The 26,440-nt window shown below is 48.3% G+C and overlaps 14 protein-coding genes across 14 annotated transcripts; 7 read left to right on the top strand and 7 right to left on the bottom strand.

Annotated features, from left to right (window-relative positions):
• The first annotated feature begins 32 nt into the window (after window positions 1-32).
• Window positions 33-1,614, top strand: EJ05DRAFT_534155 (CRAL/TRIO domain-containing protein). The gene is made up of 2 exons (XM_033749172.1): window positions 33-1,045; window positions 1,098-1,614. The coding sequence occupies exons 1-2, from the start codon at window positions 214-216 to the stop codon at window positions 1,382-1,384; spliced, it is 1,119 nt and encodes a 372-aa protein (XP_033605087.1). The 5' UTR covers window positions 33-213; the 3' UTR covers window positions 1,385-1,614.
• Window positions 1,615-3,017: 1,403 nt separating this feature from the next.
• EJ05DRAFT_471614 (uncharacterized protein) lies at window positions 3,018-4,097 on the bottom strand. The gene has a single exon (XM_033743003.1). The coding sequence runs from the start codon at window positions 3,690-3,692 to the stop codon at window positions 3,219-3,221; it is 474 nt and encodes a 157-aa protein (XP_033605086.1). The 5' UTR covers window positions 3,693-4,097; the 3' UTR covers window positions 3,018-3,218.
• A 556-nt stretch (window positions 4,098-4,653) lies between these two features.
• Window positions 4,654-6,242, top strand: EJ05DRAFT_471612 (Aldo/keto reductase; the record flags this gene model as incomplete). Its single annotated transcript, XM_033743002.1, has 2 exons — window positions 4,654-5,043; window positions 5,099-6,242. Coding segments are annotated over exons 1-2 (964 nt in total), but the record flags the coding sequence as incomplete, so codon positions are not given.
• A 1,756-nt stretch (window positions 6,243-7,998) lies between these two features.
• EJ05DRAFT_506336 (uncharacterized protein) lies at window positions 7,999-8,730 on the top strand (the record flags this gene model as incomplete). Its single annotated transcript, XM_033747807.1, has 3 exons — window positions 7,999-8,114; window positions 8,168-8,261; window positions 8,319-8,730. 3 exons carry the CDS (start codon window positions 7,999-8,001, stop codon window positions 8,421-8,423), a joined length of 315 nt encoding a protein of 104 aa, XP_033605084.1. The 3' UTR covers window positions 8,424-8,730.
• Window positions 8,731-8,809: 79 nt separating this feature from the next.
• Window positions 8,810-9,525, bottom strand: EJ05DRAFT_516055 (PR-1-like protein; the record flags this gene model as incomplete). Its single annotated transcript, XM_033748644.1, has 3 exons — window positions 9,246-9,525; window positions 8,930-9,189; window positions 8,810-8,877 (listed from the first exon to the last, which is right to left on the bottom strand). The coding sequence occupies exons 1-3, from the start codon at window positions 9,464-9,466 to the stop codon at window positions 8,810-8,812; spliced, it is 549 nt and encodes a 182-aa protein (XP_033605083.1). The 5' UTR covers window positions 9,467-9,525.
• A 228-nt stretch (window positions 9,526-9,753) lies between these two features.
• Window positions 9,754-11,630, bottom strand: EJ05DRAFT_506335 (UPF0052-domain-containing protein). Its single transcript, XM_033747806.1, has 4 exons — window positions 11,282-11,630; window positions 11,206-11,223; window positions 10,869-11,157; window positions 9,754-10,819 (listed from the first exon to the last, which is right to left on the bottom strand). Exons 1-4 carry the CDS (start codon window positions 11,451-11,453, stop codon window positions 9,916-9,918), a joined length of 1,383 nt encoding a protein of 460 aa, XP_033605082.1. The 5' UTR covers window positions 11,454-11,630; the 3' UTR covers window positions 9,754-9,915.
• Window positions 11,631-11,918: 288 nt separating this feature from the next.
• Window positions 11,919-12,439, bottom strand: EJ05DRAFT_471610 (putative NADH-ubiquinone oxidoreductase 14 kDa subunit). The gene is made up of 2 exons (XM_033743001.1): window positions 12,311-12,439; window positions 11,919-12,231 (listed from the first exon to the last, which is right to left on the bottom strand). Exons 1-2 carry the CDS (start codon window positions 12,342-12,344, stop codon window positions 11,993-11,995), a joined length of 273 nt encoding a protein of 90 aa, XP_033605081.1. The 5' UTR covers window positions 12,345-12,439; the 3' UTR covers window positions 11,919-11,992.
• A 168-nt stretch (window positions 12,440-12,607) lies between these two features.
• EJ05DRAFT_534150 (uncharacterized protein) lies at window positions 12,608-15,024 on the top strand. The gene is made up of 2 exons (XM_033749171.1): window positions 12,608-12,840; window positions 12,897-15,024. The coding sequence occupies exons 1-2, from the start codon at window positions 12,643-12,645 to the stop codon at window positions 14,853-14,855; spliced, it is 2,157 nt and encodes a 718-aa protein (XP_033605080.1). The 5' UTR covers window positions 12,608-12,642; the 3' UTR covers window positions 14,856-15,024.
• Window positions 14,986-16,628, bottom strand: EJ05DRAFT_516049 (peptidase M24A, methionine aminopeptidase; the record flags this gene model as incomplete). The annotated part of the gene is made up of 4 exons (XM_033748643.1): window positions 14,986-15,172; window positions 15,224-15,310; window positions 15,364-16,430; window positions 16,586-16,628. The coding sequence occupies 4 exons, from the start codon at window positions 16,626-16,628 to the stop codon at window positions 15,116-15,118; spliced, it is 1,254 nt and encodes a 417-aa protein (XP_033605079.1). The 3' UTR covers window positions 14,986-15,115.
• A 192-nt stretch (window positions 16,629-16,820) lies between these two features.
• Window positions 16,821-18,612, top strand: EJ05DRAFT_8187 (putative methionine aminopeptidase, type I). The gene is made up of 4 exons (XM_033749992.1): window positions 16,821-17,063; window positions 17,126-17,539; window positions 17,593-18,139; window positions 18,189-18,612. Exons 1-4 carry the CDS (start codon window positions 16,920-16,922, stop codon window positions 18,317-18,319), a joined length of 1,236 nt encoding a protein of 411 aa, XP_033605078.1. The 5' UTR covers window positions 16,821-16,919; the 3' UTR covers window positions 18,320-18,612.
• A 292-nt stretch (window positions 18,613-18,904) lies between these two features.
• EJ05DRAFT_506330 (uncharacterized protein) lies at window positions 18,905-20,225 on the bottom strand (the record flags this gene model as incomplete). Its single annotated transcript, XM_033747805.1, has 2 exons — window positions 18,905-20,001; window positions 20,060-20,225. 2 exons carry the CDS (start codon window positions 20,223-20,225, stop codon window positions 18,905-18,907), a joined length of 1,263 nt encoding a protein of 420 aa, XP_033605077.1.
• Window positions 20,226-20,556: 331 nt separating this feature from the next.
• EJ05DRAFT_8072 (phosphotransferase enzyme family protein) lies at window positions 20,557-22,750 on the bottom strand. The gene is made up of 4 exons (XM_033749985.1): window positions 22,012-22,750; window positions 21,133-21,955; window positions 20,691-21,082; window positions 20,557-20,641 (listed from the first exon to the last, which is right to left on the bottom strand). Exons 1-3 carry the CDS (start codon window positions 22,658-22,660, stop codon window positions 20,908-20,910), a joined length of 1,647 nt encoding a protein of 548 aa, XP_033605076.1. The 5' UTR covers window positions 22,661-22,750; the 3' UTR covers window positions 20,557-20,641; window positions 20,691-20,907.
• Window positions 22,751-23,251: 501 nt separating this feature from the next.
• On the top strand, window positions 23,252-24,396 carry EJ05DRAFT_8110 (uncharacterized protein). Its single transcript, XM_033749990.1, has 2 exons — window positions 23,252-23,256; window positions 23,370-24,396. Exon 2 carries the CDS (start codon window positions 23,450-23,452, stop codon window positions 24,290-24,292), a length of 843 nt encoding a protein of 280 aa, XP_033605075.1. The 5' UTR covers window positions 23,252-23,256; window positions 23,370-23,449; the 3' UTR covers window positions 24,293-24,396.
• A 517-nt stretch (window positions 24,397-24,913) lies between these two features.
• EJ05DRAFT_8003 (uncharacterized protein) lies at window positions 24,914-26,340 on the top strand. Its single transcript, XM_033749980.1, has one exon. It carries the CDS (start codon window positions 25,094-25,096, stop codon window positions 25,862-25,864), a length of 771 nt encoding a protein of 256 aa, XP_033605074.1. The 5' UTR covers window positions 24,914-25,093; the 3' UTR covers window positions 25,865-26,340.
• The last annotated feature ends 100 nt before the right edge of the window (window positions 26,341-26,440 follow it).

Here is a 26,440-nt window from a genome sequence, read left to right as displayed (position 1 = left end):
GGCCGGGAATCCATCTCGTCCTCTGCTCCACCCGATCTGTGCGATATGTGTCCGCCGCCACGGAAGCCAGTGCGGTGAGATTAAGCTCACCAAAGAGGTAATGACCCGTGCGTTTTCTTAGGCGTTCACTCTCATTCCGAAACTCGTCCTCATGAACCCTTGCAATTGCCAACTCTTCCATCCCTCGATTGTATTAGAGGAGTTGTCCTCATAATGGCGACCACCACAGAACCCCAAGCTGTCCCAGCAACAGATACACTGCTTAATGAAAAAGTAGCCTCTCTTACCGTTTCCGATGATGCGACACCAGCGGGCTCCTCCGATAACTCCGAAAAGACCTCCGAAGTGGCTCCTGGCCCAGCTGTAGTTGCACCTGAGCTATCCTCGAAGCCCGTCGCAACCGAGACTCCGAAGGATGACGAAGTGTTCAAGCTGCCAATTGCACACCCGCTCGATACGTGCAAGCCTGGGTCTCCACCGGAGCCCACAGCAGAGCAGCAGAAGAAATATGACACTGTCCTTGCCGCCGTCGAGGCATGGACTGAGATACCGGACACTGCAAAAGGCACCTCCAAAGCACCCCTGACCGACGAAGAGCGCATGTGGTTGACTCGCAATTGCCTCCTTCGATACCTTCGTGCTACCAAATGGGCTCCAAATGAAGCCATTACTCGTTTACAGGCCACACTGACATGGAGACGGGAGTTTGGTATATATGACAAGATCACTGCAGAACACACGGCGCCCGAGAATGAGACTGGGAAACAAGTGATTATAGGGTACGACATCAACGGAAGACCATGTCTGTACCAGGATCCCTCAAAACAAAACACTCAAGAGTCTGAGAGACAGGTTCACCACTTAGTGTATCTACTTGAAAGGGCGATCGATATCATGCCTCCTGGACAGGAGACTTTGGCCCTCGTCATCAATTTTGCAAATTCCAGCCGCAAGACGAGCCCATCCATGGCCATGTCTCGTAATGTGCTCAACATTCTGCAGACATACTATCCGGAACGCCTTGGAAGAGCGCTCATCTCTCAATGTACGTGTCTCAAAATTAAGACTGATAGAATCTTTTATTAACCAGCTGAAAGTGCCCATGATTATCAGCATGTTTTTCAAGGTGATCACACCATTTATAGACCCTCTCACTAGGGAGAAGATTCGATTCAACGAACCGTACACTAGCAATATCCCGCCATCGCAATTGTTGAAATCTTGGGGTGGTGAAGCTAACTTTGAATACGAGCACGACGTTTACTGGCCGGCATTGGACGCATTCGCAAAGCAGCGCAAGGAAGCCTTCCGGGAGCGCTGGATCGCCAGGGGAAAGAAGATTGGTGACGATGAGTGGATCTTGAAGGGTGGTAGTCCTCAATGAAGGTCCCGTTCTACTCGTCTGTAGGTCGATTCTTTTCGTAATTTGGCAGGCTATACAATGTCGATGTCCACATAGCATAGCGCAAGATTGGTAATAGACTATATAGACATACCTGATACTAGTACCACGAACTTGCTCTTTATTCCCACTGACACAGGATGGAAGTCCTCGAATATTGGCCTCTTCCCAGGTCTAGACGCGAAGTAATTAGAGATGGACGTCAGTGTAACTCTAGCACCTCCTTTTCATGCTCCTTATGAGCAAATAACATCTAGATTGTCGCAGTCCAAGTGATGCCGGGTTTGAGCACACGAAGTACAAGTTCTCCTTGATGAAGTAGCAAGTCCAAACCTTCACGCAAAGCAGAGCGCGCATCAATCATCCTTACACGGCCACTGCAAATCTCCGTAGTCAATGTTTCAAATGTATTGTCAGCCCTGCGGTGGCTTCATATAAAGTTACCGGTTCATAGATCAACGACAATCTGTGGAAAATAATTTGTACTCTGGAACACTGCCATGACAAGCCCATGAGCACTATTTAGAGTCGGCGCTGCGTGTAGAAGCTTAATGTTTGAAGTTGACTTCTATGAAAAAGAGAATCTAGGCATAAGTAATGTTGTAGCATGAACATGATACTAGTAGATTGAAACGAATTGGTAAGGTGCATACATCATTCAAGATCATCCTATTATCTCTACGAGTAATTGTACTTGTTGGTTTTAATGCGAATCAGTGACTCAATCACACTACTTGAGTTCTCACATCCATCATGATTCCTTTCGCCTCTACATCAGTCCTTCTGACACGACCCGCTGGTTCTGGTTTCGGTAATCGGTCCACATCACGCGTACATTCGCTGACTCTGCAGCCTCCTTGAGCCCGGCTTCTAGGAACTCTCGTTCTTCTTCGAGATATGCTGTCTCCCAGCAACTACTTTCGCGAGTCAGCGGCGTTGTGCGTCTCATAGTGAGCTTCTTTAGTAGTGGCAGGCGGTGTGGTTTCTTTCGTAGCATATCTACGATGACAGCTTGATGTCCTCGTAGCTCAGGGAGGAACTCGAGGATGACGAGGGATGGTGGGAGTTGGTCGATTGTGAAATGATAGATGCTTGCGCTCATATTCCTCTTCCCGATGATGGTGAAGTTGATGGTCAGCGTGTGTAGATGTTTGAAGTTTGCAAAACTACTACACATTCTTTCGAGCCTTGGTCGTCCATCTTGGTTGCATGAACACTCTTGTCTTTGTTCGGTTACTTTAAGATTCACTGTAAGATGGCGGAGCGTTGCTGCAGCCACTTTCGCAATACAAATCAAGACTGTGCAGGCTCTGAAACTGTCGTTCAAGCTATTTACACTCGTGTAGGAGAGTTCTTCGAGGGCTGGGGCACATTGTAAAATTGCTTCGATAGACGTTGGCCTTAAGTCACAATTCATTAAGCTTGATGCTTGCGATTTGAGTTTGAAGCCGACGATTTTTGTCCTCCAGAAGGTCCTCCACATAATCCTGTGTCGCAGAGGATTCGTGATTTCTGGACATGGTAGAATGCTTGTTGATATCGTCTTCGGTTACATATGATGCTTCGATTGATCGCAGACTTGGCAGAAACATCATAGCGTATATGATGTGCTTTGGTGGTCCATCAGGATACACTGGATCCGGTGGAAAAGAAACATGCTTGAGCTTAGCCAAGGCTTTAGACGAGGGTATATAACGGTGGGCAAGGCAGAACATGTACCATGTATCATACCAGGTTTCATTTGAATCGTAATGTGCCTCATTCCCTGCTCGGACTGTGAGCTGCCTCAACTCTGGTGACAAGTATAGTAAAACACTCAGCATAGCTCTGAGTAGCACGCAGGCCACTCTCCACTAGCGAAGAGGATGTTTTCCACTTGTTTCGCGAGTAGATCGGTGCCTCCCGCCTTGTCAATGTAAGCGGTTGAAGTAAGCCCATATTCTAGGGATTTGGCCAATAGTGACTCCTTGAAATCGCCGAACAGTCTAGTCAAGACTGTCGGCTGATCCAATGAAAAACTATTGATGGTTAGACTTGTGAGATAGTTCATCTTGTACGGATCAGACAAGAAGCCAGAAAGAGCGTCCGCTGTGTCATCTACATGGTAATTAGGAATTACAAGGGATTTGTGTTGAATCCAAAGCTCGCCATGACGTCGTAGGGATATTTCCAGGCCTGTGTGTATCCGCTTGCATGTTATGGCGAAACTAAAGCAGTCGTTGGGTAAGAGAAGGTGTCTATCAGCGATTGAGCAAAGTAGCTCGTTTGGCAGGTGTGTGACGTGTGCCATGTGTAGCCAAAGTGGATTTGGAGACTGAAGAGAACGCTCCTTGATATTTTGCGTTGTCGAACAAGCAGGCAAAATAAGTTGTGTAGGGCGGCGGCCTGGGTGCCTGTTCGATGAACGCGTTCATTCAGAGCAGGCAGATGAGTTCATCCATGGATCCGATATCCCACAGTACACACTCCTGTCAGCGGTTATGCCACTCGTATAGTCCTCAGCATAATAAAGCCTGAACGCCATCAAGACCAAGAGATAGCTGCCAAGTTGTGCCAACGAGTCCGCTAACGTTCGCTGGATCGACAAACAGAACATTGCTAACAGGCCCTGCGCCGGCCATACCCACACCCGGAGAAACACTGAGCAGTCTTTTCTTGACATCATCCGATAACAAGTAGTAAGTTCGGATTCGCGAGGCTGGGAGAGGAAAAGCTAATTATTTCCAGAATAGGCTAAGATATATATATAGTTCAAGGCTAGGTACATGTCTAGTGGCAGCCATCGGGCGGACATAGGTTCCAGAAACCGAAAGAGTCGGGTTTAATCCGTCCGTAATTTTTTCAGCGCAAATCTTGGCACGTGTCGCGTATAACACGTTTTTTACCGATGCCTCTAATTCTTAAAAACCTATATTTCCTTTAATAACTCAAGGTATATAGTAAAGATATTAAGAAAATAGAGATTTTCTCTATTATCTATCTCTATAAGAACTTTTAGTCTTTAAAAGAACTTAATAAATACTCTTTAAATATAAATAGAAGTATATAAGATCTTTTAATATCTTCTAGAGTCTTAATACTAGAGTTATTAACAAAAATATAGGTTTTTGAGAATAAGAGAAAATGTAGTGTGTTGCGCGCGCAACACATGCCAAGAGTTGCGCTGAAAAAGTTACGGACGGATAGGCTTCTGCGGTAAGTGTGTGCTTGACTGGCGTCATTTGTAAAGTCGCAATCTACGATTTATCCAACATGTCAGCACTATAGTACGGCCAAGCAGCATGTCAAATGTTTATGCGGACTATCGATGCAAACACAAGGTCATGAATCATGAATGGCTTCGTGCAGTTAGACTACCACAGCGCGATTCCAATCGCAATGAACAAATGTTTACTTATTGCCCTATACACCGCACTTCAGTTCTCTCAAGCTCTGATCCCTTTAGATACCACCGGTCATGTCGTTTCCACAGCCTCCAGCTCCTGTTAGCAACATAGCCCGTCATCGTGTCTTGTCTCCCACGGCTGCGGTCCGTGTTTCGCCATTATGTCTTGGAACGATGAGCTTCGGCGAGAAGGAGAATCCAATGACCGGGACTTGTGATGAGAAAATGGCTTTCGAGGTGATGGATAGGTTTTTCAGTAAGAGATGCTCACTGTTAAGTCCATGTCGAATGCTTATTCCTCGAACCTGCGGGTGGTAACTTCATCGATACATCCAATAACTACGCCAACGGCGAGTCCGAACGTATCATCGGCTCTTGGATGACCTCCCGATCGAACCGCGATCAGATCGTCCTCGCAACCAAATTCTCTTCGCCGTACCTCCTTGGCCAAGGCTATGACACCAAACACAGCAACTTTGCGGGCAACAGCACCAAATCCCTCAAGCACTCAGTCGATGCCTCCCTCGCAAAGCTCCAAACGTCTTACATCGACATCCTATACATCCACTGGTGGGACTGGACAATGTCGATCCCAGAGCTCATGCTCAGCCTCAACGCACTTCTCAACCAAGGCAAAGTGCTGTATCTCGGAGCCTCAGATATGCCAGCGTACGTTGTTGCCAAAGCAAACCAGTACGCACGCGACCATGGACTGCGTGGGTTTGTGGTCTATCAGGGGCGTTGGAGTGCGGCGAATCGTGACTTCGAGCGTGACGTGTTGCATTTGGCACGCGATGAAGGCATGGCAATTGCGCCTTGGGGTGCACTGGGAAGTGGACAGTTCAGGACAGACGCAATGCGGAAGGAAGCCGAGGCGAATGGCGAGAAGGTCAGGATGAGTATGGGGGCGATGGAAGGTGCGGTTGCAGTATCGAAGGCCTTGGAAAACATCGCGAAGAAGAAAGGTAACGTGCCAATGACAAGCGTGGCACTTGCATATGTTATGCACAAAGCGCCATATGTGTTTCCTGTCGTCGGTTGCCGGAAATTGGAACATTTGGACAAGAGCATTGAGGCAGTTGGGCTGAAGCTGGAAGATGACGAAATCAAGGAGATTGAAGAGTCGTCTCCGTTTGACCCAGGCTTTCCTTTGAACGCGTTTGGTGCGCGACCAGCGGAAAACTGGATGTTGAACATGGCGGGCGTGTTTGACTACGTGCCCCCTGTTCAGTCCATTAGTTTGAGCTGAGATTGAAGCTACTAATTTCACTTCAGCATATTGTTTCAAGATCTATGATTATTGGGCCGCAACACTTGATCATCTATCCTTTGACAGGGGAGATTATCACGCTTTCCTCAGCTTGATTCGTTTGAAGTATTTCTGCTTCAAGTCAAAAAATGAAACATTCATTCCTTACACATTAGTTGATCCCTGAACGATAAGATATGAGCTCCAACTAAACTAGCTTGATCTTCTAGAGACTCTGTCCACAGGTTATTAAGCCACTATATGTATGTGACAACGGTCTAGGAGAAGAAATGTTCGAGCGCATTCTAGAATCACTCCACCATGGACAGCATAGACTTCCCAGACACATCAAACCTTTCCCGTACATTCATCACCTTAGTCACTTCCCAAGGCAAGGAACATAGAGGATTAAGATTTGTGGGCACTGCGAGATCTGGATTGAAAGCTCCTCAAGTATTCGGTTCAAGAACTGAAAGAGAGCGTGGACAGCGGTGTTAGCGGTATTAGAATTGAATCCGTGGCTATATGAAAATGATTATGACTTCCTGGCTGTCTTAAAATACCATTCAGTGCTAGGATATGACAATCCGTTCAGTCACAAATCCTGATCTGCTCGTCAGTGTTGGGACTGCTCACGACAGGCAGAGGTTGGACTAGGAGATGCTCTGAGTCGCATTCAAGATATCTATGTATGAATTCTCCATTCGCTTGGGTATGGGTCGGTCTACAAGAAAAACACAGAGCTCCCAATCAATGCAAACACCACTAGCCCGTTCTCATGTTCCGGTATTGTGTACGAAAATGACAAAATCGAATGTGCAGTAGTTGTTAGAGGAACGCATTAAGCCTTTGCTTTTAGATCTACATGAGCTTAAGTAATAGCCATAGCGTGAATGAAAGTTCTCACGCACCCATACGGGTGGCGATATGGAACATAACACTACTGCACACGAAAGGTTCCTTTATAAGAGTGTAGTCCGACCCAACCAGCTCAAGCCTTGGCCCCCAATCCATATGATCAGGTCACTCTCAGAGAACGCCAGACCATACCAACCGTCCTGTCCCTGTCCAGCTGAGCTGTGGAGACTAGTGAGCACTCAAGCCCGCCGGACAGCCGCTCGTGCGCCAGAAGTGTGGGGGGTGGTGTTGTGATCCAACCTATCTTTAGGTTAGTGTTGGGCAGCTAACAGGCGAATACGAGTCTGGTTCTTGAACTTCCTAATCAGGTAAACGTTCTTGAAAGCGATCGGCCAGGAACACAATAAAGCCAAGGCATATGTAAGATATTCTCTGGGTAGATCCTTGTTCCTCAATTATAGTCAGAGTACATGGTGATGGAGCTTCGATCTGGGTATCATTGATAGAACTTAAGGGCGTTCTGTGTACGAAGGGACAGAGGTGGTAGTACTTGTAAGAGCATATTTCTGACTTGAATGTGTCAGAAGGTCGAATGGTAGACAGTGGGTGATTGAATCTGATGGCTGGGCAGTCACTTGATCCGGTAATGTACCACGCCGTTGAACGATCTGCATCGTGTCCGGGTATCACGTCGGATCCATCCTGGAAGAGGCTTGAGAGCTCGTATTTACAATCTGCATGTTTTACACGATGGTACATAGCCAGTACCTAGAAAGGCTTTCCCTACGCGATCAAGCTCTGCATGAGTCCACCAATAGCTGAAAATCCACTTTTACTGTTTTGGGCTTCCCTCTGAGGGAATTGTAATGATACTGCGTGAGAAAATAGACCTGTATGCGCAGATTCAATCCCTGAGTATGCCAATCTTGTATTTTTGGTAGTATTTGAAAGTAGTATTGATCTTATAGGGTCACTTTGATCGAAAAATTATAAAGAGGGCACCAATTCCACAGTGCCTGACTATCGGCATTCATAACAAAACATCCACCTTCAAACGCAGCATCAATTGATCAAGCAACCATCACTTCATCGACACTGTCCATAATGCAATTCAGTACCATCTTCATCGCAGCCCTAGCTGCCATCTCCACTGAGGCCGCTACCATGTCTTGCTACGCCAGCACCAACTACGGCGGTAAAGCTTTTGCAACATCTGGAACGTGAGCTTACCAGACTATCTCTTTACCATCCACGGGATTCTGACATATTCCAGGGGCACCTTCCCTCTAGGTTTCACTGCTGCGTCATACAAGTTCAGCAGTGGCTTTGCCGATGGTATATGTGTCAAAACTTGTGCTGGTGGCCGTGTGAGTTTTATCGACGTAACACTTCTCCGAACTTCAGTGCTGATATCTGTTTGTTAGGAAACGGGGAGCTTCTGCAAGGGTCGCAGCAATGCTAATGTTGCGTCTGGAAACAGGTTCAACAAGATCGTCATCGGAAAGGACAGCACTGTTCTGAACTGCTAGGCATCTCTACGATCCCAAAGCCTTCTCTTCATGTTATAAAGTTGTATGGAAACCTAGAAGTGTTCATTTAGAAATAGCAATTGAAGAGATTGACGGCTAAAATGTCTCATTCCATGTGACACACTCATGATCCCATGAAACGGCTTTGGACATAGAAGCATTCTCATCAGTGCATTCTTCGATCCAGTATGTGCAAAAAATTGCAGTAGATAGTTATAATCCCAAGATAAGTGGTATATCAGTGATAAAGGAGGGGATAGGTGGGTTTAGCTATAGGAATAGATGAATCAAACTCAGAATCGCAAGGTCGCGGTCAAGTTCTGGCCTCTTTGATCTCCCTACGACCATCAAGATCTCATCCACAATCTGAACCATCCGTTCGAGTCTTACGGTCTCAGCACCGGATATCCAATCGCCTTGTGCACGTTCTTCTTATACTGCCCTCTAACATTCCCTATATCACATAAATTAGCTCAAATCATCCACATACCCACACAACAACTGACCAACAGGCTCGTAATTACAAACCGTCAAGAAAAACCCAAAAGGAGTTTTCCTGCAATCTGCAGTATAGCAGCCCAGCCTCTCAGACCCACTCCACACCACCTGCGTGAAATGACCCGACACTTTGCCTGGCTTCGTCGGCTCGCTGGCTGCGTTCGGGGATCTGTCATAGTTGCTGAACTCGTTGTTGTACCACATGTTAGAAACAGTCGGGCCTACGTCGTCTCTTCTCATGGCCCCGGCGAGGTTTTGGCCTGCGCGACTAGAGGTGATGTGTTAGTGGTTTAGTTTTAACATACATGAGCAGGGCGGACTTACTCGTGCTTGAGCTTGCAGATATGAGCAGTCCTCTTGGCTGCAGCTTCAAGTTTCGGGCTCCAGGAGAGAGATTCCGAAGTGTGGTTCCAGCGGTGCACATTGTGGTAGTTAAGCATGTCAGTCTGATACTCGCTGAGGCCTGCTTGTTCGTCGATTACATCGTGGCCGACGACGGCGCCGACAGCAGCAATCAAAGACGTGATATTCGTGAATATTTGCATGTTTGATAGTTAGTAATAAGTGTTGTAGAAAGTGTGCTGATGGACAATGCCCCGAGGAATGTGCAACGAGTATGGTGGGTTATCAAAGATACAAATAAGTCACGATGAGATGTGAATTTTAATTGTTTATATCGGGAACTCGCAGGATAACAAATACCGCGTGTGTGCGGACACTAATATCTCCAAACCTTGGAACTCATTGATACCCGAAGAATACATGATATTCAATTCGAGTTATACTCGGTCTAGGAGACTAGCCTACCAAGAGGAAGGCTCCGGACATCATCCCCTCCTCCATTCGAGGGCGGCTCTATGAAGTTTAGAAGTAGCAGAGAGCCTTCTTGGCTGCGAATATATCTGCAGACTTGCGACACGGACTATGAAGCTTGAATTATTCAACGAGTCAAATCCACTAGACTGGTTCCTGTTGAGTGGCAATAGATTTAGTTCTAGACAGGAGGATATCTACTTTCCACAGTATTTCTCCTGCTCACGTCTGCTCGAGGGTCGCGGCGACCAATTGTAGCTTCGAGAGCTTGGAGCAAGCCTTTCTCATCGTAACGTACAACGTTCTTACCTTCAATTTTTCTGCCATACAGCCTAACAGTCTCGATTCCAAGCTTGTTTAAAACAACCTTTTCGACGACTGGTGTGTTCAAGCCCTCAAGGTGGAGGACATGTGTGACATAGGTCCGATAGTCATTGGGTTGAACGCTTCCTTTGAGACCACGACTACTTGCGCATGCTTTTGCAATCGCGGCAATGAAATCAGTCGCGCTGTAAGGCGCTGAAGAAGGCCCGGTCTCCCGATCTATGTTACTGTTTAGGATCAGGATCTTGTAGCGAGCTTTCGTCTGTGCAACTGCTTCGCCGACATCCGCCAAGACCAGGTTTGGTATGATAGACGTGTATAAAGAACCAATACTATAGATTATGCATTGCGCATAGTCTACCGCGTCGACGACCTTCGGGTTGCACCGTGGACGGATTTCTTGGCCATATGGATTGATGTACCAGATCCTTTCGATGCGAGCAGGTAGTTCCTCCTCGTCTGTCTTGGAGAAGGTGATGTACTGTTTCCGCAGAGTTGGCAGCGATCCTGGCAGCGTCCCGTCTTCGATCCGGTCGTGCTCTTCAATCTCTAATCTTACATTTTCAGGAAGAGCCGTAGGAACACTTGGATGAGAGATGGAGTTCTGTCCAACGATAATTGAGCCGTCACTCAAGCCTGCGGAGATGTGATGGGTGAAATTAGTGTTGATAGCAGGTAACACCGACACGTTGTCAGGAACACCACAGATGTTGCTCAAGAGGTATATGGCACTCTCAAAGCTTCCAGAAAATAGACGTGCCCTAGGATGTGTCAGTTTTAATTGTTACATATCTCATCAAGTGCGCAAACCCTGTCAAAAATAAATTCCCTACACTGGCAGAGGAGAAGTTGAAAACAGATGAAGGCCGAGCTCGCTTGACAATTTCAAGGTTCAGCAGATTCAGAAATGAACGAATCAGCTCCTTCTTTTCCGACGGAATGTCAGTCCACAAGACATGTCGGGCTTCAACGATATTCAGCCATTCTTGCCTCGCCATTCCTGGATCATCCTGCAGGCGATGATTGAAGAAGGCTCTGATGGCAGCCTTCTTGGAGTCGTCGTCATTTGGATCATCGGGAATGAGGCGAACGAGACGACCTGGGATACTTGAGCATTAACGATATGTGTTTCTTCCGTTCAACACACTTCTCACATCTCCGATACCTATGATTTTGGTGGTCAGCTTCGGCCGAGATTTACGTATAGATGTAGCTCTTCGTACCGGGCCCTCCGAAGACACGAATCAACTCAGAGGAGCTGCCGCCGTTGTCGCTGATAGGTATTACATAGCTCAGAGGGCATTTCTTTTTCTCGACGAGTGATTTGAAGACGTCCACGAGATTATTCGCCGCGCTGCCACCTGAAAACACGACAATACCTCTTGCACTCGTCATGGTCGAAACTTGTGGAGAAGGACCCCTTGAAGAGGGGCAGAAATAAATAGGCCGATGCGATAGATAGATGTCGCGGCCTAAGTCGTCGCAGTCGCAGTCGCAGTCGACTTTGATTACGCCGATGTTGATATTTCGCTCATCATAAGAAGACAGACTGTGCGTGGTAGACGAATGAATGCTGAATCCTCATGACATGTTTTTCCTGGTATTTAGCTTGTATGGGAGTCATGTCCTAGTCCGAGCACCTACGATTGGTCTAGGCCGTGATAACAGACCAAATGAACCGCCACTGGAAGCAAACATGTATAATTTTGTAACTTGTATCGAAGACTAGGAACCAAGTCCTTTTTTCTATTGTAAGATGACACGCTTTATAGTACATTGCGTCCAGAAGAGGATGGTAAGAGGTAAATTGTGACCTCAGTACCAGTGAAACAGCATGTGTCGATGACCGGAGCTGATGCACTCTTCGATATCGTTACTCTGCGATGACCTTGAACACATCCATATCAAATCCTCATCTCCCAGGTCTGCCACCTTCAGGAACTCGCACCATCTTTAGCCTGTGCCTCTCGTTCCGCAACTCTTCTTCTCTTCTCTAGTAAGGCATCTCGTCGATCAAGCAAGAACTTCTTTTGGTGGCCTTCCACGCCTGTGAGCCAGTACCCAAAGGCGCCGCCGATGCCTGCAAAGACAGGGTACATTCCCCATTGCCCGGCAGTCCTTGGAACAATTGGGACCATTTGGATGCCGAGCTGCCACATCCTCACAGCCACACCTGTGCTTTGGTCAGTAGATGTAGCTGAGATTGCGTTGAATCGTAGAAGCTTGCAGTCACGCATGTCCATACAACGTACCGAAGCCGCTCCAGAAGAGGATCTTTGACACCATTATGAGCTATTCCTGCCACCGCCCAGTGTGAAAGATTGTAGGACTCTAATTGATTTGCCGAGCTATCGAAAAAAACGCGCTCATGTACCTGTCAAATGAATCGTGAACGGGAATGAGGTGTAGGTCTGACCTGATAGCTTGACGGGAGGTTCAGATGCGGAGAGCCTGAGTGGTCGTTCTGGTAATTAGTTCTGGCGTGTCGGCAACACTTCGGGATCACCCGTTGACAAGAGCACGACACTCACTCTCCATGTCCATATCCCATACGACTTAGATTTAGAAAGGTTTACAGAAAGTCATGTCTGTGGTTGAGCACAAGCGCTCACTGGACGATAACGATGGTGATGGCATGGCCACACGCAAAAAATTGAAGATCTCGGACTTGCCTCTCACGCCCGAGAAGAGGAATGCCATTGATGAGCTCCTGCACAGATTCAAGAAGAAGGGTGGCTTCGACGACCTACGCAAGACTGTCTACGCACGATTTACTAAAGATGTACATACCGAAATTTGTCCAGTGCCGTGTCTCAGCTTTACTGACAGCTTTCACAGGATGCGCGCTCCGCCCTTACCACATCCCTCCAAGAAATAGCTGATCAAGAGCTCGAAGCGAACCCTAATCTACTCGCCAAGGAACCAAGAATGACTGCACCTCTGATTGCTGGAGCTGCTGAGCGTGGAGACACGTATACAGCTGCCATGGTCGCCGTAGATGGTTTTATCGATGATCTACTTGGATCGATTGCGATTCCGAAGTTGCGCGACATCCGTGCCAACGAAGTAGGCTCAGATGTCGCGGCTGCCGAAGCAGAGAAGGGAAGCAAAACCGACGATGATTACCACCGAGAAGTCGAAGAGCGACGCCGGGAACGTGCTGCGATTCGCGAAGCCGAGCTTGAGAAAGAGCGCGAGGCTGAGAGGAAACAGAAGCAGGAGGAAGATAAGCGTAGACGTCGTAGAGAGGAAGAAGAGGAAGAGCGAGAAAGAGAACGTCTCGAGCGCGAAGAGAAATATCGACGAGAGCGAGAAAGGGAGCGTGAGAGAGAACGAGATCGTGAGCGAGAAAGGGAGCGTGAGCGTGAGGACCGTAAGAGATACTACGATAGATCACGGGAGCGAGACTACTCAAGAGATCGAAGCCGCGACGACCGTGAGCGCCGAGACCGCAGACGACGAGACGACCGCAGCAGGGATGAGTCTGTGGAAGTCGGTACGCCTGTCAAAGATAGAAGACGGGCTAGTCTTGCAGCTAGTTTGAACTCTCATCCACCGGAGGAGTCAAGCATGGAAGACTTAGCGCTACAAGCATTGCTGAAGGAAGGCGAAGAGATCAAAAAGTCAAGACAACGACCAACCTTCGAGAAAGATGAAGACCTCGAACCGATCGTGATCCAGCCACCCACGAGGAAGTCTCTAGTACCCAAATCCATCAAGCCTGTAGATCCAGCTGCCGCTAGACTGGCGAAGTTGGATGTCAACGTTAATTCTTCGATCAGCAAAAGCGTCAAGCCAGGCATCAAGATTGAACTTAAGAACACCACCGAATCGCCCGCTACACCAAAACCTCTGGACCTCAGAGATGGACTTCCGGGGCCAGAGATAATCAAGTCTGATACAGAAGTGCAAGAGAAAATATCGATTCGTTCTCACAGTCGCGACCCGCGCAAGGACTCCCCTGAAGCGATCCGCGCCAGTCGGGACGACGATTGTAACGAGGAAAAATACCGCGACCGAAGATCCTCACGATACCGCGACGACTATGATAGATCCCACAGCAGGTATGATAAAGATCGCGACCGACGCTCTTCCAAATACGATCGAGACTCCCGCCGAAGCCGCTCCCCAGACCGACGTCGTAGCTATCGCGACCGCTCCACATCCTCGGCACCTCGTCGCCGCCGCTCTCGCTCACGCAGTCCCAAGGACATTGACCGCTACGTTCCTGGCTCTATGGGCCGCAAGAAATCTGATCGAAGTCGCGACGAGCGAGATGACGGCGAGATCAAAGATCGCGATTCAGAAAAGCCTAAGGATAGGGATCATGACAGAAGTGAACGCAGAGATCGCGAGAGGGATAGAGATCGCGACCGAGACCGGGACTATGACCGCGACCGCGACCGTGACCGCGACCGTGACCGTGACCGCGATCGTGACCGTGACAGAGACAGAGATCGCGATAGGGACTATCGCAGCAGCAGAGACACGCGAGACTACCGCCGTGATGATCGACGCGACAATCGTCGCGATAGAGACCGCGATCGAGGTGCAGGAGAAATTGACCGGTATATGCCTAGTACGAGTGCGCGAGTCAAGGAGCTGAAAACTTATCCCGAACGAGAGCGAGATAGGGAGCGAGATAAGACTCGTGGCGATAGGGATAAGGAGAGGGATCGCGACGATAAGGATAAGGAGAGAGATCGCGATAGGGATAGGGATCGGGATCAGGATCGAGATAGCAGACGCAGAGATAGGTCGCGGTCGCGGTCAAGAAGCAGGGGCTCAAGGAGATGATGGTTTAGGCATCACATCATATGATTCCTGTAGTATGATATTAGGCATAGGGAATCACGGTAGCGATGGAGGCAGCGAACAGTCTCCGAACAACACTATGTATTTTAAGATTTATCCGGTTTGGTCGAAAGTAGTGTCTATGGTTCAAACGAAGGTCCTGCAAAGCATTTACAGCACGTCACATGAATTGCAACCATCCCCTCCACCATGGGCTCAGATCGTGCATTAGTTCCACCTGTACACGAGAGCAGATGACTGGATTAGTAGTCATCGCCACGGCTGATGATCTCCTTGACGGTAGGTCGGAGTAAAACGGTCTCAACGAGTGTCAGCGCGCCAGTTCAGGTCTGTGTTGTACATTGGCTTACATGCTCAAATTGGGCCGTATAAGAACCCTTCTTATCGACCAAGGGTGGATAGTCCTGGACGATGCCCTGCTTGACGAGGTTGTTTAGCTGCGCGAGAGTGAGCACCTGCATTTGTAATCCAGTGTGGAGATAATACGTACGCCGAGCAGGTATTTCTCCTGCCCAAGCCGGTCCAGATAGCGCCTACACCACGGCAGAGTTCCGAAGTTCTTCTTAATCACACTGAGCAAACTCTTCGCCGAGCTCAGCCGCAAATCTGCTTGCGGGGGGTCGCCACACAGCGCGTAATGCGAGCACTCGCCGCGCTCAACGCACCGGCCGTTTCCCGTGCTGCCAAATGTTTCAATGGCAAACACATCTCCTTCCTCCATCTTGGTCATATCGTTGGTCTTGACAGATGGCACGCTCTTCGTGCCCTGTATGCTATACGGTAGGATATTATGGCCGGTAATATTCCGGATCGGTTTGATAGGGTAAGTAACGCCGTTGATCTCGCACTCGTAGCTTTCCATGGTTTCCTGAATGTACCCGCCCAGCTCGCCCAGACGCATGTCGATGCCGGCTTCGCGTAGGCCAGTGTTGGTGGCATCTTTGACGGCCGCGAGCAGGTTGTCGTACATGGGGTCGAAGGACATGGTGAATGCGCTGTCGACAATGCGCCCGTTGACGTGCACGCCGATGTCAACTTTCATAACGTTGGTGGCCGCGAGCGCTTGCTTGCAGCCTACGTTGGGCGAGTAGTGGGCTGCGATGTCGTCGAGGTTGAGGCCTGTGGGAAAGCCCATGCCCGCTTTTATGGCGTCACCTTCGGTGAGCCCATCATGACCCACAAGGCGGCGTACAGAGTCCTCGATGCTGTTTGCGATCTCGGTGAGTGTCTGACCTGGCTTGATATTTTTCTGCGCCCATTGGCGGACTTGGCGATGGGTTTCAGCAGCCTGGCGGTAATCTGAGAGGAAGGCAGGGTCGAGATTATCGAGATGGCGCTTCTCTTCGTTTGTAATACGATTGAGGTTATCGTCTTTGTATTCGACTTCTTCACCCTTGGGATAGGTACCGTGGGGAAAGAGTGTGGAAATAAGGACTGAGGGTGGATCAGTCTGCGCGGTAGCAGCCTTCTTCTTCTTTGGCTTTTTTTTCTTGGTCTTCTTCCTCTTGGCTGCAACCTCATTTAAAGCTACATGAATGTTGCCAGTCTTCTGTTCGTCTCCGTCGTCGTCGTCGGAATCATTCCCATCGACATCTGCAACCGTGCCGTTGGTGTCTTTGTTCTCGCCGCCATTGTGATTGGTGGCTTCGTCCTTATTGACTGGAATCGTCAGTCGGTGATTTCTTTGTAATATAGATATGGTTCTGACATACGTTTCATTTTCTGGAGATCGTCAACGGGCGATTTGGCAGCCATGTTGACGACTGTCGTGCTCTTGTTTGGTTACGATATGTTGAAGTGAAGCACGGATTATGACCTATGTTTAGAGTACTGTGCTTCATTAGACCCTGTGGGGCCCACCACGTGGGCTAATCCACTTACGGTTAAGCGGCCGATGCGCCGTTCCCGTCGCAATGAATAAATAACTAGTGTCTCTGTGGGGCTCTTCTTACAACGCCTGTGTTACTTTTTGCCGTCTATATCACACCAAAACACCATCCATCTACAAGCGCTTCCTTTCGTGATAAGTGTGCGCGACCTACGACCATGACTGATCCACCACCCGCGAAGCGACGGTGTCTAGGGACTGACTGCGAGAATGACGCTGGAGATCTCCAGTGCCCGAGCTGCCTAAAATTGGGAACAAAGGACAGCTACTTCTGCTCACAGGACTGCTTCAAGAGGAACTGGGTTGGTATTTCTGCATCCCTACACACGCAACCCATACTGATCATGGCCGCTACTCCACTCAGGCTACACACAAGGTTATGCACAAGACAGCGCAAGGCAAATTACAAAATGGTATCTTCTCCAAACTCATTACCCCAAGGGTTGTGTCTGAGCCCGACCCCGTGACAGGCTTCGTGAACCCTTTTCCAGCATATCCTTATACCGGATCTGTTCGCCCCGTCTACCCACTTTCAGCAAAACGCGAGGTCCCGAAGACCATACCACACCCAGACTGGTCGGAGACGGGCATTCCTAAAGCCGAGAGGCGTCTGAACAGAACAAAAATTGAACTCCTGGACGCAAAAGGTCAAGAAGCAATGCGAAAAGTTTCAAAACTTGGTCGAGAAGTCTTGGACATTACTGCTGCCGCGATCAAGCCAGGCGTAACAACAGATTACCTTGACGAGATCTGCCACAACGCCTGCGTGGAGCGAGAAGTATGTGTTATTACCATACGAACATGGCTAACCTTCTGACATGAACTCTATAGGCTTACCCTTCACCTCTAAATTACAACCGCTTCCCCAAGTCCCTATGTACTTCTCCGAATGAAGTAGTATGCCACGGAATACCCGATCACCGGAAACTTGAGGATGGTGACATCATAAATCTTGATATCTCATTATATCATGGTGGATACCACTCTGATCTGAATGAGACGTACTATGTCGGTGACAAAGCCAAGGCTAACCCAGACGCCGTTCGCGTGATCGAGACGACCAGGGAATGTCTGCAAAAGGCCATCGAGCTGGTGAAACCAGGCTGTCCAATCCGAGACTTTGGTCCCGTCATCGAGAAGCATGCGAAATCGCGCGGTTGTAGTGTCATGGCGACGTGGGGTGGTCATGGAATCAATACTGAATTCCATCCCCCTCCATGGATTCCACATTACGCCAAGAACAGGGCAGTTGGAACTTGTAAACCCGGCATGACCTTTACGATTGAGCCCATCCTCACTCTGGGGAGACCCAAGGAAGTGTACTGGCCAGATAATTGGACGAACGTTACAGTTGATGGCAAATTCGCTGCTCAATTCGGTATGTAGCATTTGAATCAACTGCTAAGCATAGTGCTGACAACCCAAAGAGGACACTCTACTCGTCACGGAGACAGGTGTAGAAGTTTTGACTGCTCGTCTACCAGACTCACCGGGTGGCCCAATACCAATGCCCACAACGAAGGACATAGCAGATGGTAATGAGACTAAAAACGCCTAATTGAAAATAGACCTAGCATACAGATAGACAGACAAGCAGAGTCCTAGGTCAAACATTCATGAAGGTGGAAAGATCACGATCTAGAAGCTTGTTCGAGAAATCTCCCCATGCGTTGTGATGTTATTGACGGCGATGACGACTATGATCTACCTAGCCAGCGAAGATCCGGAAGTATCCGGCACTGATACATGTTGAGACCAGTATAGATAGCCTGATCAAACAACAGCTCCATTGGCATTTATGGAGAGCGATTAGCGCCTATCGTTTATGCCGGACTAGGATCTGCCCTCGAGGTCCGCGATAGAGAAGTCTTTCCAGCAAGACATTGATAATGTTAAGGAGAAGTGGAAAAGATGTCTGAACGAGGATAGTGACTATTCCTGGCTTGTAGTACGGCAGCGAAGGACTACTGAACTTATGGCACTAATTTTTCCCGCTACACAAGGTATCCCCAGATGCTCGGAAGTGTATTATTTGTTCCACTTCTAGTCAGTCCGCTAACTTATAAGGAGAAATACTACGGGTTGGCTGCGTTTCATCTGATCATTTCTGCTTTCCCGAAAACGCTGTCTAAAAATAGCCTGTCTACGCTCTGCCTCTGTATACTATACCGACTTCGCTCTCAGAAAACCAGACTTGAGATTCGACAGGCGACCACGGGTTACGATTCATACGTATATCCTCCAATTTGATATCTAAAGGGCCATGTTTCCACAAATATGGCGTTCCTAGACTGAGTATGCAGCCAACCCTGGCGGCGGCTACTGGTCCTACAGCAGCATAACCTAATATAATGTCCTGGATCTCAACCGGCAACGCTAGAAGGGGCGTGTTGATAAAACTGATAGCTGGAGTCAGAGCCCAGAGAAGGTAATCTAGAGCCAGTTCCGATGGAGGAGCGACGTCGGGATTGCCATTAAACAACGACTGTGGAGCAGTGTGCTCAAGTTCATACGGGCCTATGGCGCGACATAGTACGATATGCTTAACTGACAAGATAATGTACTCTGGTCGCTTGTGTGTATAGTCTGTCCCAATAACGGCTACGGATTGCTGAGAGGCAATGTGTTCCTTAGCTTTGGAAAGTCCGTTCTGTATTGAATGGCAAACAATTAGGTGAACGTCTCCTATTGGTACAATATCTGTCTCGAATGGCGTCCACGCGGGCAATTCAGTGATATAAACCCACTCGCCCCCTACACCATGTCGCAAACCGGTTTCTTCGCGAATTTCGAAATCTAGAGTTGAAAGCCGAATAATGCCTCGTGCAAGAACTCGCAGAGTTATACTGTTATAGTCGTTACGAAGAATATGCCGCCATTGGACATCAAAATCGCGAAGAATGCGATGAATGAATGCGCGATTTCTTTTATCGACTTGAACTTGAGGCTTCCAACACGGCACTACTGATGGTTCCAATGTCGGATGTAGAAGTGAAGGTACGGGCGGCCCGAGCGATTCCATATCGCCTAGAGTGACTGGACTACTTCGAAGAACGCCGAGTGGTATACGGGCGCGATGGTGGCGATTAATATAAATTAGCACATCGTTTTGGAAGTCGAAGGTCCAGAGGGCTTTGAAATCAATTTCTCGGAAGTCGCCAAAAGGGTTGACTATATCGTATGGCTCTGCCTCTCTCCATCTGAACGGGAGGTCTGCATGCAGAGTGTCGAAAGTTGCAGCTACAAATGTTGTTTTATTTTAGAGAAAGTTCTTTACTAGTCATAGTTGCTTCTCGACCTTTGTCTACATTAAGCAGGATTTTGGAAAAGCGCTGAAGCTGCAACTCATCATCTTCGTCTTCGACCCTTCTACGGCCGGTGATGATTCGTGTTTTGAACCGAGAGTTTGCTTCTACCAAAGACAGCGGGAAAGGTGCAAGAAGATACGCAATATGAGGTCTCATGGTCTTTGTGATGAAGATGGGAAAGAAGACCAAAACAGGAAAAATGGGTGCAGGTAATCAACTAGCTGGTGAAACCTCGTGGGTCTCTTGATAGGGCTAAGTCGTGATTAAGGAAATGACCGCCCTGTGTCTGGAAATTTGACTGACGTAATCCATCCACGGGTCAGCTGATCGTACTAGTAAGCTAATATCGGGACTAGTATATTTTACATGGGCAAATTTAATCAATAAGTCTACTATATCTAATCTATCTACCTACTAATTATATATCCTAGTCTACTAGTAGTACTATAATAAAAATTCTATATTATCTCTTTTCTAAATTATATAAGCCTCTATAAGTTATTAAAGATAATTAATAGAGTCTAATATTATAATATAAGAGATACATATATATATATAAAATCTCTTTAATACTGAACTATTTTAGTAATATATTATATAAGAGTAGCAGTCTAAGCTTACTTTAGTACTACGGCACTCTCTGTTTGAGAATCCGCCTTTGCCGCGCGATACTCTTTTCAACGCGCCAGGTTGAGATTGACAGCTCGAGCGCCTGATGTGACGCGTGTCTCCAGGCGCAGCTCGTAACATGCATGAATAGAGTTTCAAAGCAACGAACCTTCACAACGAGGAACATTACAATGCCAACAGTTTAATGCGCACTGTCGTATTTGGCTGTCTACCCTGTCTTGTCACGGCAACAGGGCTGTAGACATTGAAGCTTCCACGAATCTCTTCTTTCCAATGCAATACTACACACCGCGCTTGATTTACCCTGGACGGTATGTAGTAAGGGCTCGGAGATCACCAATGTGTTCGAAGAGATAGTCATAAACTTTACGGGTTTCTGGCACGTAGGTAAGCTTCTTCAAGGAATGCGATTCATGCTTGACCGCTGACTGATATTCGATCTGCCACTGGGCACGCAACTCTCGTGACAAGAAGGGTGCTTGCTGTCGCAATAAATTCGTCCATGTCCATCTCGTTGGCGTCCACCTTGGTCTTGAGATCTTCCACCTGTTCCAGAGATCTTTCATATTCTTCCGTCTGTTGGGCTTTACTCGTTGCGAGGACCTCGAGGGAGTCGAAGGGAAAGGTACTCTTGAGCTTATCCCACCTCCTGTCTCCAATATGCTTCCTCACCTGGGCAAACGGAATGCTACTCACGTAGTTGAAACCCGAGTGGAGTAGCATATGGAACCATAGAGCGCCCGAGCTCTCAGACCATTCGATCAGCGAAGACATTTCCTTGTCATGGATGTCAGACATGCGCTCCTCCTCTTCCCCAAGCACACGTTTGTAGATCTCTAGGTGCTTGAGATATCGATCGAGGATCACAGCAGATGCTCCTGCCTCTGCCTCAAACTCAAGGTCATAGAGGTTCAGCCGAGAGTTAAGTAACCACCACGGCGAGGCGGCCAGCTGGGCAGGGCCGGCGTAGGACCACTCAAGGTCGACAACGCCCACAATAGTCAAATCGTCCTCGGTTCTGACGAGTATGTTCGAGAGCCCGAAGTCCTCTGAGACGAGCTTGAAGGGGCCCTTTGCGGTGTCCGGGTGGACAAAGTCGCGCACTATGGTGCGCAGAGCGTTGAAGGAGGCAAGCTTGTTCTTGGCGTCCCACAGGCCACAGACTGAGTTGGCTTGCTGGGAGAGCTGTTCCCAGTCCTGCATGCACACGTGGTCGAAGAAGTCATTAGTAGACTCGAAGCCTTCGCTTCGTTTCCCTAGACAGAGCGTCAATTTATCAATTGCCAGGTCTACGACGAAGGCATTGACCTACCGAACGTGTTGACTCCACCCATCTGAAGGATATCATGGATTTTAAAGGTGAGCGGGCGTATCGGCGCTACGAAATTGGTGAGTGGTGTCGGGAGGCTGCCGATGCGCTCAAAGTTGAGTTGAAACAACATGAGCTGGATTCGGGCGAACTGCCGGTAGATGTACTCGATGTCGGCTTCGGCGATGTCGCTTCGTATAAGCCTCTTCTCGGGCCTCTCCTTCCACAAGCTTTCCAGACTGACGCCCTCTATGAAGTCCATAATAATGAACGGGCCGAGGCCAAGAGGGTTGTCGGCGGCAGTACCCCAGCCGTGAACCTTGGGTACGGGGACGTCAGTCTCTTGACGAATGCGCATGAGCGCCTCCACCTCCATAGCAACCTTCTCATCCGCCAGGTAATCGCAGACGACGCCCTTCTGGGCGAAGCGGACGAGCCAGATGTCCCCGTTGGTGAAGTTCAGTTTCTGGCTAAGGTTGTAGCCGCCATTGATGAACTTGACGGTGCCATCCGTGGCGCAGGGCAGCCGGTATTTATGGTACGTCGAAACCCAACGGGCCAGTTCTCCCCTCTCACGCATCGCAGCGACCTCGCTGACCCAGCGATCTTTCTGAACTTCATGGAGAATATCGTAACGTTCGTCAAAGTCCATAATGGCACTAGGATGAAGGTGCAGGGGGACGCTCGATAGACAATAGAGCGCGTGTGCTGAGGGAAGCCGTGACAGTTTGTATGGAGTTAGTGGATTCGTCGTTTGGCTAGAACCTACCTACCTTGCACCTGCATCAAATTGGAGCGAATCAAGACGGGGCACTTCTTGTAAGCCGGCCGCGATGCATACTTTGTGCCACATCTCGTTGAATCTTCGATACGAGAGCTGGAAAATAAAGTCGTCCAACTTCTCGTCCTTCCATGGTGACTTAATACAGTCGACATCGCGGAGCGCTGGCTTACTCAAGGACTCGTCCGCATCTGTTTGGCCAGCTTCAAATGTATCATCTTGTATAGCGCGCGCAACAATGAGACAACTAAGGCATACAAGAGGAAATGGTACAACGAACGCAGAATATTTAAGTGGAAAGGCAGTCATTTTAAAGCTACAGCAAGGAGACGTACTCATGCATTGCTAGCGAATTATTTTTACTTCTCTGGCATGAGCGGGGGAGGCAGGAGGGGTTCATTTTCGGAACCCTGAGCCTGAGCAGTCTGATCACAAGGATGTGCGTCCAACAAAGAATGTAAAAGTAAGTAGTTTCGAATATTGTAAAGTAAGCTAAGCAGTAGAACTACAGGTAATGTAAGTGGTTGAAAAAAGTCGATGTTGTCGCAGGTGTATGGTGAGTTTTTATCGACAAGAAGAGTAGTGCAGAGCTTTCTGAGGCTATAAACTCCAGGTGGAACTGATATAAGAAGAGCAAGATATGCTATACATTTTTGTCCGATGCTCCGGGACCCAGAAGATCTGAACAGACCAGACTCTGACCATAGTGCGTTATGGACCGCATTCCGAGGCAGTCGTTGGTTCACTCGTGTATGGACTCTACAAGAGCTTCTGGCGCCGCCAGCTATAGTATTCTATTCTAGCGGCTGGGTCGAACTCGGAATGAGATCCACTCTACAGGTTCAGACCAAGCAAGTAACAGGAACCGACAAGTCTCTATTAATTCATCGAGAGCTCATTACCACTATGGAGGTCGCGTCAGGCAAGAGAAGTATTGCCCAGAGAATGTCGTGGGCTGCACACAGGAAAATTTCGCGTATCGAGGATAGGGCTTACAGCCTCATGGGTATCTTCCAGATCCAGATGCCACTCTTGTATGGCGAAGGAGACCAAGCTTTCATCAGACTCCAGGAAGAAATCATGCTTGTTAGCAATGACCACAGCATATTTACTTGGGGGTTATCCTCCAGGACTCCGATTACAGAACCTTCCCAGGCCATGGTACCTTCGTTCCTCGCGAACACCCCTACATTATTTGCCGAAAGCGGAGACATCATTTCTGATGAGCTCTCACCAGCCATGCATCCACACAGCTCAGATAAGCAGAGAATCTTGCTGAAGACCTTTGTCGTAGCAACGTCGGTGGCAGTCGGAGGCATGGGTGGATGGATTCTACCTTCGCAACGTATAGTACTGGCATTTCGAGAATGTAATGACCTTACAAACTTGATTGCGTTTGTGTCGTACTTTTCGGGCGATACTCAGCAGTACTGCCGCCATAGTCGACAATTCCGCAGGATCTCCCGAGACTCGCCACAACTGCACGACCCCTGTTCCATATAAGTCTCTAGTTCATTCCTCTTACTCGGCATCGTACGAGACTGGGGCGGTGTGCCATTGGCATTCTTCATCCGTGCTCTTCCATCAGATATTTCCATCGAGGCCGCGAAACCACCGTCACGCTAGGATAAAAATCAACGATTAATGAGCCTGCAGAGGTCAAGAAACGACAACGCTTTGCTCTAAGAACTATACGCTTAGTATATACGACTATCCTGAACAAAACGATCCACCAACAGAATTACTACTATTTGCGTGTACCTCGCAGAGTATAACATGGGTCAATGTCGTAGCAACAGATTCCTCGTCAGACGAGATCACTAGCCTCCTCACAAAGCAGCAAGATTTAACAGAGTCCCACTGCGATGGGTACACCATTAGTATCAACTCCGGAAAGTTCATTAGACTAGATGATGACGATATGCATATTATTCCTGTCGACATTCGTAAGCAAATTGAGGAGCGAGACAGCGCCTGAAACAACAGAGAAGATGGCACCTTCAATTCGTACCTTGTACATCGTTAGTATCGCAGGCTAATCAGGTTCGTGTCAAGTTAATCATCCCGACTGCTCACGATAGCAAAGATTATGATGATGAATTTTTCACATGGCCTATATCATCAGTATACATGCTAGATCTGTGATGGACTTATTGAATTTACAATACCAGACCTACGTCAGTGGCGCGCGCTAGCCTTAACAGGCAAACTGAAAGATCATCAGTGTGAAGACCGTTGGCCTGCTCCTACATAACACCTTCGTAATCTACCCGACTTATCCGTCCTCGAGCACGAACAACCCTCATGAAGTGGCAGACCCCTCGCACAGTCCCCTTCACATTCTCTCAGCCGCGCTTCGATCACACGGGTACACTTCTCTCCCCATCCGGCCCTCATTTCACATTCCACAACCATGGCGACGAACACTCCAAGCTCTCAAACAAGCTCAAGAACTATCCTCTCAGTATCATCCGTATTGCAGACAAAGCCGTTTTCGCGGAGATCAATTGGGGCCACGATCCATCCGACACGACGGTGACGGGATTGCAGCATGGAGCAGCCCCTATCACAATTAACGGTGGGCTCCTAGACGCGAACTTGGGGTTTCAATTCAACGATGGTACTTCTGGACCACCACATATCCTCCGTTGGGTATCCGCGGGCTGGAACAACAGTTTCCACCTTCAGGCTCTCTCCTCCCTCGACACATCTGGCCTCAGTCTTGCACCTCCGGTCATTGCGGTCTTCCGGCCGCGCTTCGTGACGGGAGTGAATAGCGTGTTGGAGTTCCATCGTGAGGCGCTCCGCACACCGTGGCTTGCGGAGTATACGGTCGTCAGTTGTATCTGGATAGAGTATGATGCATTGTTTGCGACGAAGGATAAGAATTATGTGAAGAAAGGGGGTGGACGTACGTTGCAGCAAGGCCTCCACACCATGGATCAGGGATTGGGGTTGATTCAAAATATTCAGGCTGGGGATGGGGGTGGATCAGGAGGGGGTGGAGCAGACGGTGGAGGTGGAGGCGGAGGGGGCGGAGACGGGGGCGGAGGTGGTGGAGGTGGTGTATGTTGAGAACCGATGGCGTTTAGTAACGGTATGTTTAATTGCTGAGTATTCGAAATTATTCAACGATCTCAAAACATGCTGCAGTAACATCTAACACTTCAATAACTGTTACATAGAGTAGATCGTCGTCATATTTACCGCATACTACTCAAAGATACTAATTGTTAGATCAGTATCTGAGCAACTACATGAGGTTTTAGATTATTTTATTGATTGTGTTCATCTCATTTACTTAAGTTTGTCTCTTGTCCTTCAAGCGTAACTACTTTGGAGCCGACACCTTTAACACTTATGCGAATGTTAAAATACTTATACCTCTATCACCTTACCAAGTAATATATCTTATTTTTATATTACTGAGAGTTAGTGAATGACTGGAATGCTGTGACAGACACATATAGCAGCGGGGATATAAAATGGGATATGTCTCATTGCAGACTCAGTCAGTCAGTTAGTCATTAAACAGTTTGCGAATAAGGCAGGATGCTGGTGATGAAGAGGGCAAGCATTCGTTAGCAGACGAACGGATGACGCCAGACCAGCGCGAAAGGATCGTTCGTCTTCATTCCTTTTGTAACTACG

The sequence above is a fragment of the Pseudovirgaria hyperparasitica genome, assembly GCF_010093815.1.
Source record: "Pseudovirgaria hyperparasitica strain CBS 121739 unplaced genomic scaffold EJ05scaffold_1, whole genome shotgun sequence".
NCBI classification, from domain to species: Eukaryota; Fungi; Ascomycota; class Dothideomycetes; order Acrospermales; family Acrospermaceae; genus Pseudovirgaria; species Pseudovirgaria hyperparasitica.
This window is presented reverse-complemented; position numbering and strand designations above follow the sequence as displayed.